Genomic DNA, 13,613 nt, shown 5'->3' on the forward strand with positions numbered 1-13,613 from the left:
CACAGCCCTCCTGCCCCTAAACACCCTGCCGCCGATGGCCAGTTTCAGTGAAAACCTCTGATTTGCAGAGCCATTCCCTGCGAAACCCATTTAGGGTATGGACTCCGCCTGGTCCACGGAGGTCCTCCCCAGCCCCACCCATTGACTGATGCTAGGGAGGGCACAAGGCCTGAGGAGAGGTGCTTGGGGAATTAAGTCCTTCCATCCTGAGAATGGAGGAGCCCAGCCTGACCCTTGATTGCTCTCCTTGACCTTGGAAAGGCTGCAGCAGTAACAGGTTGATGAGCCCTCCATGGCCACCTAGCTCCTCTGTCGACACCCAGTGTGCACGCGTGGGCCAGCGAGGGGAGGGGAACTAACACCGCCTCTTCCTCACCCTGCCTCCACCAAGCCAGGGGCTCCTCTCTGCCTCCCCTCCTGTCGGCTTACTTCCTGTGGTGGCTCACAGTTCCAGTGGGAGAGAACTGTGCCCTGGCCCCAGGGCCACCTCTAGCTCACCGCGGGACCCCCAAGTTCTTCCATCTTTATATAAAATGTGAAGATGAGCTCCCAGACTTGCTGTGAATCCTCATCTCCTGGGGAACTGGGAAAAGATAGCTAGTCCTGGGCTTCCCACCCAGAGATTTGGGTTCATAAGTTTGAGTGGGAACTGGGAATGGGAACTGGGGGGCTCTGGTGCAGAGACCGGGCACCCAAGGATTTGAGTCTGACCCATGTTTCCCTGAGTCCGACTCAGACCCTTATGGCACCTAGCAGAGTGTTTAGGCCATAGCAGATGCCAAATGTAGTCTTGATTACCTGTTAGCCTAAAAATTCCTGACCTCAGTTTTATCATCTGCCAAACTGAAGTCCCGCTTTGCCCCTTGACGAACCCCCAAATCTGTCTTAGCATCACCATGCCACCTTGTCCCCTGGGTTCTGGAATCCTACCGCCTAAAGTTGACACCTACTCTGACTGTGTGCCCTTACGCAAGTTACTTAACCTCTCTGAGCCTCAGTTTCCTCAAAGGTAAAATGGGAACACTAACGATAGAATCTTCTTTCCGGGATGGTGGTGAGGGGTTGGGGTCATTCACACGAAGCACAGGAGCTAGCCTTGAGAAATCCTTGGTAAATGATGATATTGTGATGAGGGCTGCCTTCATTTCTGGGGTGTCTGTCCTATTCCCGCAGGGCACAGAGCTGAATGACGACCGCACCCCATCTGATGCCACAGTCACCACAACCTTCAACATCCTGGTTATTGACATCAATGACAATGCCCCCGAGTTCAACAGCTCCGAATACAGCGTGGCCATCCCCGAGCTGGCCCAGGTGGGCTTTGCCCTACCCCTCTTCATCCAGGTGGTGGACAAGGATGAGGTGAGTAGCAGGAACACGTGGCCTGTCCAGGCCCCCACCCTTCCTGGGCCGTCCAACCCTGGGAAAGATGCAAGTTATCGCTAGACTTCCAAGTCCGCATCTATAAAATAGAAACAAACCTTGCTGCCCCTCCTCTCCTCTCCTGCAAAAATCAACAGTCCCTAATCCCCAGCCTACCCCCCCCCCACCCCTGCAAAAGCTCTTGGAGCACACACTTCTGGTGGGTAGTTCTTCATTTAGTGATTTCTTTAGGAATTTATTTAGAAATATATACTCGGCCTATTGATCTAGTATGTACATTATAAAACACAGACCAAAAAAAATAGATATTTTAAAAGTTGGGGGTTGTGATATAAATAGAACCTTGGAAAAAAGTCTTATCTCTCCTTTTGGTGTAGTTAATGACTCCTCCTTTTCCATGTGAGTTGTGTAAGTACTTTCAAGGGGATCCCGGGCCACTAGGAGACTCTGGGGGTCCGAGACGCCTGCAGCCCCCTACAAGGTCCTGCCTAGCTGAGGCCAGTCTTAAGAGGAAGGGACATAGGGGCACTTGGGTGGCTCAGTGGGTTAAAGCCTCTGCTTTCAGCTCAGGTCGTGATCCCAGAGTCCAGGGATCAAGCCCCGCGTGGGACTCTCTGCTCATCGGGGAACCTGCTTCCTCCTCTCTCTCTGCCTGTCTCTCTGCCTACTTGTGATCTCTTGTCTGTCAGATAAATAAACAAAATCTTAAAAAAAAAAAAAGAAGAGAAAGGGACATGGGCCACAAGTGAGGGAGAGCTCCAGAAGGTGCCCCCACCAGGCCTGGATGGGATGGGTTCCCTGCGGCCAGGGAGACCCTCTCAGCCTTCCTCCCTGCCCGCCCCTCCCGTGCCTGCTCTCTCTCCCCTGCCTGTCAGCAGCCAGGATCCTTAATAGCACTTCTATTTATTACTGCGGTTTGGGGGCCCCACTCTGCTCAGGAATTCCATTAGGTTTTCCAGCCTGAGGGGCTTCTCGGCAATTACTCCTCACAGTGCGGGACTCCCACACTGGCCTTGCTCCAGGTCTGGTTTCCCGCTTGCTCCTCCTGCCCCTCTCTACTCCGGCTGCTTGCTCAGCGAACTGCCAGCACACCTGCCAGGGAGCCCTTTCTCCCAGTCAGCCGTCTCCTGTCAGCTTCTCTTAACGGCCCACCGTCCAGGTCCACCCCAGCCAGCCCCTACCCCCACAGGGACGCAGGTCCGTGAGGACAGGTCAGTCCCACTGTGTGTGTGTGTGTGTGTGTGTGTGTGTGTGTGTGTGTGCATGCGTGCGCCCGCGCCCGTGCGCCAGCCACGTGCCCCCACCTCCTGCTAGTTATTCCATCCCTGCCTATCTGAGATAACTTGAGTATATACTAAGCACCTACTGTTTACAAGGAGCTGGATTTGATCTATTGTGGGAGTGGAGACCATGGGACCAAGGGTGTCCTACACAAGTACAGTAGATACTTTTTTTTAAAACCTGCAGAAATACAGCAAGTTTAACAGGTGGCGATCAACAAACAGGTATAAAAATAAACTCCAGTACTTTCTCATACCCCGGTGGGTCATCTTTTATCCCCATGGAGCGCTGCACCCCCTCTTTAGACAATGCTGTGTGAGTGAGAGCCTCGGGGCAAAGTGCCATCTCTGGTTTCAGGCTATGACGAATGTCCAAGGGAACAGAGACACTGGTCCTCGCGTGCGGGCCAGTGACAGTGGGCAGAGAGGGCTCCAGACCTCAGCTGAGAAGGGGGGATGTGGGGGATAGAGGATCAGCAAAAGCTCTATGGTGAAAGGGGACCAGGGCTGAGCCTTGGGACACCAATTGGATGGTGACAGGCAGCCAGGAGAGCTGGAGGGCTGGGCAGTGGCCCACTGAGAGGCCCAGAGAGAGGAACCTGCAAGGAAGAGGAGGAGCAGGCCGTACCGTGTGATTGATGCAGGGTTTATGTAGAGGGCTCCTGCGAGGGTGGGCTGGGACGCAGACCTTGAGCCTTGAATGCCAAACCAAAGAACTGGGGCTCGATTTTGGAGGCAAACCGGAGGGGAGGCAGCTTGTGTAGTGGTTCATGGCCCAAGCTCCGGAATCTGCCGGGGCCTGTATTCAATCCAGTCTTGTAATTCACTAGCTCTGCGACCTTCCGTGAGTCGTTGACCCTCTCTAAGTGTCATCTCTCTCATCTGTGTGAAAATGTACCCGTTTCTATTGCAGTCACAAATTAACCCTGAGACAGAGGTTTCTTTCTCTCTCAGAGATTTATTACTTCTCATCCAGCACAGGTGGGCAGGGAGACCCCACTCTGTAGTCTCTCGGGTACAGCTCTACAGTCACATTGGTCACGGCAGGAGGGAGGGGACAGCTAGGGGGGCAAGCACCGGCCCTTCTAGGCTTCATCCTGAGCTGCCCAGAGCTGCCCAGAACTAGGGACGTGGCCCTACCTCATTGCCAGGAGGCTGGGGGAGACGGGGAGGCAGCTACATATTTGGCTGGCCGACAAGGGATAGAGAAGGACATCAGACCTTTATTCTGGAGAACTGAGCACAATACCTGGCACACCCCCGAGATATTAGCCAGATGGTCCAGGGGTCATCCCCGCCAGCGGGGCCGGCAACCCCAGGGCTTCTCACCACCACTGGTTGGGGCATTCAGGGTCACCCTGACCGCTTTGGGGTTTAGCTCAGTCCTGCTTTGCTGGAAGTCCTGTCTGAGCATCTGCAGGGATACTGAAGGGTGTCTGGGTCCAGCCTGCCTCTAGTGGCTGCTCCCCACCCAGACACAGGCCTCAGCATGCCCGTTATGGATGGGGTGCCCACGCTACCAGGGATCTTGTCGCCACTTGCCCCAGGGAGTTGGCCAGTGAAGGGCTGCCCTCCCCCCTGGGCGGCCCCACTTCTCCGGGGCACAGTGAGGTGCAGAGAGAGAATGACTGATGAAGAAAGACAGCCCAGAAGCTCAGACTCCCCACCTTAAGGTCCTCTGAGTCACAGTCCAGGCTCCCCATAGAACTGCCCCCAAACCATCCCAGCGTGGTCCTGGGGCAATTCCTGAAAAACAGGGAGGAATAAATTGCTTTCTAAATTGCCCTGGGAGTTTTGTTTTGTTTTGTTTATTTCTCCCATCTTTACTCTCCAGAATTCTGGAGGGATGTGGCTGGGATAAATGCCCCCAAGGCCCAGTCTCGGATGCTAAGGGTCAGGCCCCAGGTTCCCTGCACGGAGTAGTTCAGCCCTGTTGCCAACATCCAGAATCTGGGAAAAATCAAGGAACCTCAAAGAGAAATCAGGCATCTTTAGTAAAAGGAAATTTTAAAAATTTGTTTTTTCTTCCAGTTCTCTTTCTGAGGGGAGGATACATGGGTTGGGATTTGTATCTGGGGTAAAGGTGGCTGGATTTGCTAGATGTCGTGGACAAATGCATTCATTAAGCAGACTTGGAGGAGGGAAAGGAGCCTGAGGAAAGGTAAAATCACTTCATCATCGTCTGGAGAGCATGTCATTCTGATGAAGTTCTAGAACATGGGGGAGGAGCCCATGACCAAGAAAGAATTCTTGAGACATCTTTGATGCAAAATGGTGGTTTATTAATGCATGGGGACAGGACCCGTGGGCAAGAAGAACTGCTTCCCCGGGATGTGAGGAGTGGTCTATTATAGACGCGTAAGTTGGGGAGGGGATTAGAGATGATATTAAGTATCTAAGGAATTTTGGAAGCAAGGTTTCTAGGACGTTGAGGGGCTAGCTATTGTCTGGGGAAAAGATTATTCATTACTAGTAATAAAACCTTTTTGTGAGACCCTTTTGATGTATATCACTGGGCCATATGCTTGGGAATGATTGTCGACACTATCTTGGAAGTTTAGAGATAAAGTTTCCAAAGGAATTGTTAGAGTAGACTTATAGGATCCTGGTTGGGGGTAGGGGGTCAGTCAGGCTAGGATTATCCTTTGCCCTTAGCAAAGCGTTAAGGTTGGGGTAGTTGAGTCCCTAGAGGAGAGTCACTCTACCTGTTTTAAGGGCTTGTCCGTAGGTAAGGAAATTTAATAATTTTTCTTTTGCCTCTGTTTCCCTCATCAATTCTCCCTTGCACTCATCATTAGGTGCTTTTGCAGATTTCAGTGTGATAATCTCAATCATACCTCTCTCCCCAATTAAACTGAGCTGGTTTTGCTCACCAGTGTGACCCAGAGCCTCACCCTCTGCCTGGCCTTTGGGAGGAACTGCAAAATGAGTGCTGGTTGAATTAAAGAGTGATTTAATGATAAAAGTAACCATGAGGTAGCTCAAGGCTTTGTCCAAACTCCATTCTCAGTGCCCCTGGGCTAAAAGCTCAATTCCCCCCTGAGTTTGAGTTAGAAGGTGACCTCTTAAGTCCACAATGAGGCAGCAGAGGGTGCTGATGGAAAACAGAAAGGGAAAGAGGAAGCAGTTTAACCTCTCAGTTAGCACTTTGTGGCCATCATTCCCAAGAAGGTTGCTAATCTAATTCACTAAGACTAGTCAATGCTGGCATCCCCTCCCCTCCAGATGGAAGATTCTGCTTCATTTCTTGCAGAATCTCAGCCTCTGCAGGAAATTCAAGACAGCAATGGTACTTGAAAGAAGCCCTTTCTATCTCCCAAGGACTCCATCTTCATTGTCAAGTCCTGCTGAGTAATTTCTTCTCCTTTCCTCTGCTACAGAAAACTCACAGAAGCCCAGGAAGGAAGGGAAACCATCACCAACCCCCTTGGCCCTCATGACAGTTGAGATGCAAATAGATGGTTGTAATGCAAATCACACACACAAAAAATAAATAAATAAATAAATAAAATCTCAAGGCAAAGGCCCCAGGAATCAGCCTTGGCGTGGCACTCATCTGAGTTTCAAATGAAAGGCTGTGGCAGCCTCATTCCCCAGCTCCTGGCTGCTGGGTGTTCTCTTGTCTCTTCCTCAGTGTTCTGGAAAGCCAGGGCAAATGAGCCACACTCTCACCCACTTGGATCCCTACCATATCCTTAACCCACGCCCATGGCCGCAGGATGTTCTTTGTGTTTTCTCCAGTTTGGTCAGCTTTTCCTCTCCTGATCAAGCCTGCAGCCGTCCCCACGCAGTCCTGTTCACAGCTGAGCTTGTCTGTCCCGTATTCCCATCTGCGTGGCGTGGCGTTATTAGGGTGGTTGGAAGTTTCTGTTCAGTTGTCCTAAAATCCACTCTTCCCCTTCTAGATTCTCTGTGCTCTGCATCTGCTCTGTGCTCTGCAACGGCTGTTGCAGTGAGTGTAGATCAACCGAGCCTCTGGCTGCTTTACAAATTCCAGCAAAGGGCTTTCTTTTTAAGTGCTGTTTGGCGTTGTGCGCAACCTCTCCCAGCGGACTCCGAAAGCTGGAAATTGACAACATCCCTCACCCTTTCTTCTCAGGAAACACCTTTCTTCTCAGGAGTTGGGAGCCTTTGATCCACTTCATTTCTGCCTCATTTCTGCCCCACAGCTTCCCAGAACGTATCTCCTGCTGTCCTTTTGCAGGGGTGTGGGGAGTAGGGTGCCAGTATGCCCTTTAGTAGCCTCTACTGCCCGGTTCTGGCTATTTCTGGGAGTTGCAATCATTTGAGAATGGCCTTCCGACTTCATCAATTTGCTGGCCCCGGGGGCCTTTCTGAGGCCTTCTATGGAAATTCACACAGCTGGGGAGTGACGTATACATTCACTCAAGGAACACTCTTGCACACCTACCGTGTGCCCACCAATTCGTGCTGAAGGGAGGGGTCAGTGCTGAAGCTGTGGTCCATGTCCTCCAAGGGCTTCTGTTTCATCCCAGCGGGGAAGCTAGAGGAACAGGTACCAATGGCGCTGCGGGTGGAAATGAGTGTCAAGAAGTCGACTCACAGGATGAGTGATGGGGTGCCATGGGGGGGCTGGTTTTGACTCAGCGGTTCCAGATGGCCTTCTGGAACAGGTGCCCTTGGAGCTGAGGTGCAGAGGTGTAGGAGAGGCAGCCACACGGAGCTGCTGAGGGAGAACATTCTGGCAGCAGGTGCTCCCTGCAAGGCCAGAGATCGAAAGGGAACTGGCTGGGCATTTTCAAGGAGCAGAAAAGAGATGGGTCGAAGGCGTTGTGGGGCAGGGGGGTGGGAAGCTGGAGAGAACTGGAGGAAGCGAGGTAGCAACATCAGCGGGAGCCTGGCCAGGCCCTACAGCCTTCGAAAGATGTTTTTTCTGTTACCGTGACCTCAGTGGGGAGCCGGGGGGTGGGGGTGACATGCTCTGAGTCACCTTTCTTAAGGAGCCCCCTGATTGCTGTGTTGAAAATGGGGCTGTCAGGAAGCGGGGAAATGTAGCAAAGCCGCACAGGAGCCCCCCCCCCCCCGCCCTTTAGCCACCTGTTCCAGCCAGCAGGTGCTTTCTAGCATTGGAAAGGCTCTCTTACAGTTTGCCATTTTCCTTTCGGGGTGGCAAGAAGTCGGAGAACCCCAGGCCCCTTATTATGAAACCCAGAAAGTCCAATGGAGACCGCCTTTGGAACTCTGCCCAGGAGGACAGGGAGTGGGCACCTTTGGTCTTTGTGACATAGGCTCTCCCAAGTCAGAATGGCCCAGGACTCTGAACCCTAGCCCTAGCCTTCTGCTACCAGACCTACCCCAAGTGCCCAGGAGGGGGTAGAGAAAACCCCAAAGCCAAGGCCCACCCCTATTCTGCTCCTGCCTCACAGAGCAATTCCAAGCAAGCCACATCCCCACTCTGTACCTCGGGGTGCACCTCGGGAAAAAACCACTGGTTGGCCCAATCCATCTCAGTGAAGACTCAACCAACCTTTGGGTCCAAGAGGACCTGGGTGGGAAGAGGGGTCCACCTGAGCTTCCACCTTCTCTCCTGCCCCCAGGGGGGATCCTCCTCCCTTCCCTGAACTTGCTCTGGCCGCCTCTGCTTCCCAGTATGGGCAGAAGGATCTGGCACCGCCATGGGCCTCATCCACCCACCGTCCTCTCCCAGTCTGCCCGTGTGTTTATTTATTTGGTGTTCCCTGGAGCATTTCACCAGTTAGGAAGAGGGAAGCAGCCAGAATGGAGAAAAAATGGAGCACTTGGAAGCCAAGCCGCCCGGGTTCAAACCCTGCTGGGAAGTTTTTGATCTGTGTAACCTTAGGAGACTTCATTTATCCTCTCTGGCTCAGTTTTCCTATCTGCAAAATGAGGACAACAATAGGACTGACCTCACCACATTGTTACAAGGATTCAGTGAGTTAATATGTATGTTTGAAACCATGCCTAGCCTATAAAAAACCTTCTTTAAGTGTTAAGTGTTTTTATTATCCCAGCCCTGAGAGAGAGGTGTATTATTGGGTTTCTTCAGAGAGGAGGCAGTCAAGGCTCAGAGAGGTTAAGGGGCTTCCCCAAGGTCACACAGCCAGTGGGTCACAGAGCTTGGCCTTGAATTCTCAATCCTATGCTTCTAATGCTTGCCCTGGGGAGCTCTGCATTTGCAGCCACGTCTCCCCATTTGCAAAGGTTTGGTCCCACCCAAGCAGGTGGGTCTCCCACCTCCAGCATGGCTGTGGGCAGGGCGAGGGGGTTGGTAAGGCAAGGTGAGCGGGGACACATCTGGCAGGAGCTAATTCCTATTTCAGGCAGGAGATGACACGATTCATTTGTTTGAGGGGCACAGGAAAAAAAAAAAAAAAACCAGAGAGAATTACCCACCTCCCCAAGGAGAAAACATCACCAAATAAATAAATAAAAGAAAGCAAATGACAGGGAGAAAAAGCCATATTCCAGGATACTGGGTTTACTTGGAGGGTTGAGAGGGGAGGGGAGTAAGCAGTGAGAAGAGGCGGTTGTTCTCCTGCTAATCTGGGCCTTGTTTCTGTCCATCACCCTCATTCTCCATTCCATGTGTGTTCCAGGCCTGTCGGGGAGCCCAGCCTGCAACCTTGTATTTATTTAAATTTATTTTCCCGTTTATTCTTATTCGTCAGTCTGTCCAGTGTGTGGTTTCTCTGGCCCCTCTCCCTACGCAGCCCTGCACGGTGATGGCTGTGGGCCCCAGGGGCCTTGGCCAGGCTTCCTTTCAGCCCCAGAAGTGGGGGCCCTCTGCCTCCCCAAGGCATCCATGACTCTGGATAGAGAAAAATCTGCATCTTTATTTTCACTAACCTGCAACTGACCATTAGCCCTCCCTTTAATTATGAAAATAGAAACAAACAGGGGTATGAGTAGTACCTGGGGCTTTGACCCAAGAGAAACCTCAGATATTCTCATACCACATTTCGGGTGTCTTGGGATCTCAACCTACCATTTACAGCTATCACTACTTTGAAATTATAGCCGATGTTAACCCCCTGGTAAATCTTATTGTTTAATGCATTAAGAGGCACCGAATTCTTCTTTAACACCCTTTTAACACACCTGGTAGCTATTTCAACATACTTTGACTTTGTGGTCCCATGTATTTTGTTTATTCCCATTTAAAAATGTTATTCCAGGGGCGCCTGGGTGGCTCAGTGGGTTAAGCCGCTGCCTTCGGCTCAGGTCATGATCTCAGGGTCCTGGGATCGAGTCCCGCATCGGGCTCTCTGCTCAGCAGGGAGCCTGCTTCCTTCTCTCTCTCTCTCTGCCTGCCTCTCAGTGTACTTGTAATTTCTCTCTGTCAAATAAATAAAATCTTTAAAAAAAAAAAAAAATGTTATTCCAGAAAGGGGGTCCATAGGTTTCACCAGACTGTCAGAGGGGTCCTTGGCACAAAAGATGAACAAACCCTCCTTAATTCCCTGCTCCTGAATGGCCACCCTTTAGCCCAGCTCCCTCCTTGGGCTTTTGCTATGAGGCTGACATTCTGCCGGCTGGCAGAGTTGGCCTCCTGAGCCACACATCCGTTTGGAGCGGGCTGGGAGCAGGGAAACTCCAGGTCCCACATTCAGCGGAGGGTTCGTTTTCCAGCTCTGGATGTACCAGGCCACTGTTCCACTGGGCCCCCTCTATCCATCCACCAGTAGCAACACAATATACGTCCCTATTACCCCAGAGAGTGATCCCAGTCGCCCTAAACTCTCCCTGCCTGCTGAGGGGGCCCAGAGCATGGATCTCCATTTTCCTATTTTCGGAAGCAATTTGAACTAGAAACCAAACTCTAGAAGAAGTGAAAAGATGGGGAAGAGGGGGAGGGGCAGGCTGCCAGCATCCAGGAGAGCCCACGTGAGTTTTTGCCCTTTCTGTGGATAGATGATTATCCAGCTATCTAGACTCTTGTTTCCCCTCTTAATAGAGATAAGCGGGATCTGGCTGAAAATCACCCACCTCCCACTGAATCCCCTGGGCGGTGTAAGGGATGCCTCCAACATCCTGTGCCTCCCACCCAGCTCACGAGTTCATCAGTGACGCAAAACTGGGAGCAATCAGGGAGTGAGAGCTCTGGCCCAGGGAGCAACCAAGATGAGGCACATTCAGAAGTAGAGGTCAGCACTGCCCTTCTCCCAGTCCCCATGCCCCAAGCCAAGGGGCCCATCCTGGCTCCTCCAGTTTCTAAAAGTTTCTCTAATGATCTGGCTGCATAGCCGGGTGAGCATCCGCCCACAGCCGGGTCTACACAGCCGGCGCCTGGACTCTGCGGGGCCTGCGTGAGCATGGCTCTGCACCTTTGCTTGCCTGGCAGCGGGCGGGGGTCTGTTTGCAAGACCTCTGTTGTTTTCCAGCTTCAGCTCACTTTTCTGAGGCTCTTCCCCCCAAGATTTAGGTTCTCCAGGAAAATATCTGTTGACTTCAAAGCAAAGACATTCTGGAAGGGAAGGAAACCAGGGGGAGCAGGGCAGCCCCGTCTGCTCTTTTTCCTATTAATTTCTCCCCAGTTGCCTTCACTGAGGCTCTTATTATGACGATGGTGATTATTAGGATTTTTCTGTGCGTGGCTGCATCCCGTGGTGTGATTCCTCCCAGCATGCTAAGCTCCAGCCTCCCTGAGGACCAGAGGGTGTCCTCGGCTTGATTCTGACACCTCCTAATTTAGTCTCAGCCGTAAATCTAATTAGCGTGCTATTTACACCAGGCCCAGTAGCCCTGGAGGGGGTGTGAAGCAGGCAACCCCATTCCTCACCCTCTCCCCTCCCCCGTGCCTGCTCCCCAGCTGGGCCAAGTCCCCTCCTGCGGCTAGATGAGGGCTTTCATCTTGGGCATGGGGATTGTACCGCTTCAGCCACCTCCCTGGCAGCTGACCCTTACCCCATCCCACTGCTGTTTGGGATGGGAAGTAGCGGGAGTCCTTAGGAGTCACACCTCCTAAGTGGAGAGCCTGGTCTTCCCAAATACCCCCACAGGGATCAGAAGCAGAATTAACACACTTCCTCCATCCTCTTCCTCTCTGTGACCGCCTAGCCGCTTCATGCCCACTACAGTGCCCCTTTTACCATGGGCCCCCGTGAGCCCGGTCTCACCCTAGGACGTGATTTCTTCCTCCCATGGTCCCCCTCCTACCCCATTTGCCACCCCCATCACACCCCTGACGGCTACAGATGGCGTGTCTTGTTTATCCCCCATCTCAAAGAGTAGGGGTAAACATAGCCCAGCTGGGAGTGGTCCCTGCATGTCTCACCCCATCATTATTCCCACAGGCAGAGAAACATCCTAATTAACAAGCATCAGGGATGGCAGAGCCCCGCTGGGCAGCAGAGGTGAGGATGAGCCACTGAGGAGGGGCATGGAGCCTCCTTCCCAGAGCCAGAACCCAGCGCTGCTTGCCTGAGTTTCTGCAGAATCTGTTACACATCTGATTTGAAAAGGAATTGAGAGTGAGAATAAATTCTCAAAATCAAGGTTGTCAGACGTCCATATCCCTGGTTAAAAGGTGCAGGTTTTCCTCCTCTTGGTTCTTGACAGGTGCCCTGGGTCCTGTGTCAGAGAGCAGGTGATATTTCTGCTTCTCTACATGGGCAGAGCTAGCCTCCAAGGAAACCTTGGTCAGAGCAGTGCCAGAGCTATACCAGGCGGCCAAGTACACGGGAGGGGCACCCACAGGCCTGGGGCAGGCGAGTGGAAAAGCTGTCCTAGAGGGATTCTTGCTTCAAGCGGGGGTGGGAATTAATTCATTAGTTTATGTGGTCGACAGATACTTGTTGAGTACCTGCTGCTTTCCTGATGCTCTTTAAGGAGCTGTTTGTTCACAAGAGAAGGCAGCGGGCCAAAGTCCCACCCTCAGGCCGGGTCCATTGCAGGGGCAGAAGATTGAAGAAACCAGTAAATCTACAGCAGACAGCAACCAGAGCCACGGAGGAAAATAAATCAGGGTAGGGGGCTCAAGGCAGTCCTGGGGAGGCGGAGGGGTCGGAAGAGGCCTCTCTGATGAGGTGACATTTAGGAGAAACCCCATGAAGATGGGGTAGACCCCATGGACACTTGGAGGAAGAGCTCGGCAGGCAGCAGGCATGGCAGGCGCATGGCTGCGGTCAGGAGTGCACCTGCGCATGGTGCGGGAGGCATGAGGAGGAGCAGGGAGGCCTGGGACTAGTGGAGGAGGTCAGATAGGCAGCTGTGCCTTTAGGGCTAGACTTATGCAAAGCCCGAGGGAGGCAGGAAGCCACCTAAGGGTAGTGAGTAGGGAGTGAGGGCCTTACAGAGTGAAGTACGGAAGGACAGTCCTTGAAAGCGACCCAAGTGTCCATCCACTGCTGAGCATATGGTGTGGTAGCTCCACAGCGGAATATTACTCGGCCCGGCCACCTGCTGCCATGTGGATGAACGTAGAAAACCTTTTGCGAGGTAAAGAGGCCAAACACAAAGGGCACATAGTATGTGGTGCCTTCTGTATGAAGTGTCAGAACAGGCAAATCTGCAGACTCGTGGCTGCAGGGAGGGGAATGCGATGTGACTGTTCATGCGTACAATGTTGCCTCCTAGAATTATGGGAATGTTGTAGAACTGCAGAGAAGGGGCAGTTGCACAACATCGTGGATATCCTGAAAACCACTGAATTGTACACTTTAACATGTTAAAATGGTGAATTTTATCTTTTTTTTTTTAAAGATTTTATTTATTTATTTGACAGACAGAGATCACAAGTAGGCAGAGAGGCAGGCAGAGAGAGAGAGGAGGAAGCAGACTCCCTGCTGAGCAGAGAGCCCAATGCGGGACTCGATCCCAGGACCCTGAGATCATGACCTGAGCCGAAGGCAGCGGCTTAACCCACTGAGCCACCCAGGTGCCCTGGTGAATTTTATCTTAAAAGAAAATTATTTTAAAGGTATAACGTTTCCCAGGCGAGGTAAACACAACACCAGGCAAGATGGGCTC

General features: G+C 52.2%; 1 protein-coding gene across 2 annotated transcripts in view; it reads left to right on the forward strand.

The window, feature by feature from the left end:
• The window catches only part of CDH23 (cadherin related 23), a 396,562-nt gene that overhangs the window by 212,164 nt on the left and 170,785 nt on the right, over positions 1–13,613 (forward strand). For both annotated transcript variants that reach the window (XM_082715700.1, XM_082715699.1), the window contains exon 11: positions 1,174–1,379. In XM_082715700.1, coding sequence (XP_082571826.1) covers positions 1,174–1,379 — 206 coding nt within the window. The remainder of the gene's footprint in view (positions 1–1,173; positions 1,380–13,613) is intronic.

The sequence above is a fragment of the Mustela nivalis genome (genome assembly GCF_964662115.1).
Source record: "Mustela nivalis genome assembly, chromosome: 2".
NCBI lineage: Eukaryota > Metazoa > Chordata > Mammalia > Carnivora > Mustelidae > Mustela > Mustela nivalis.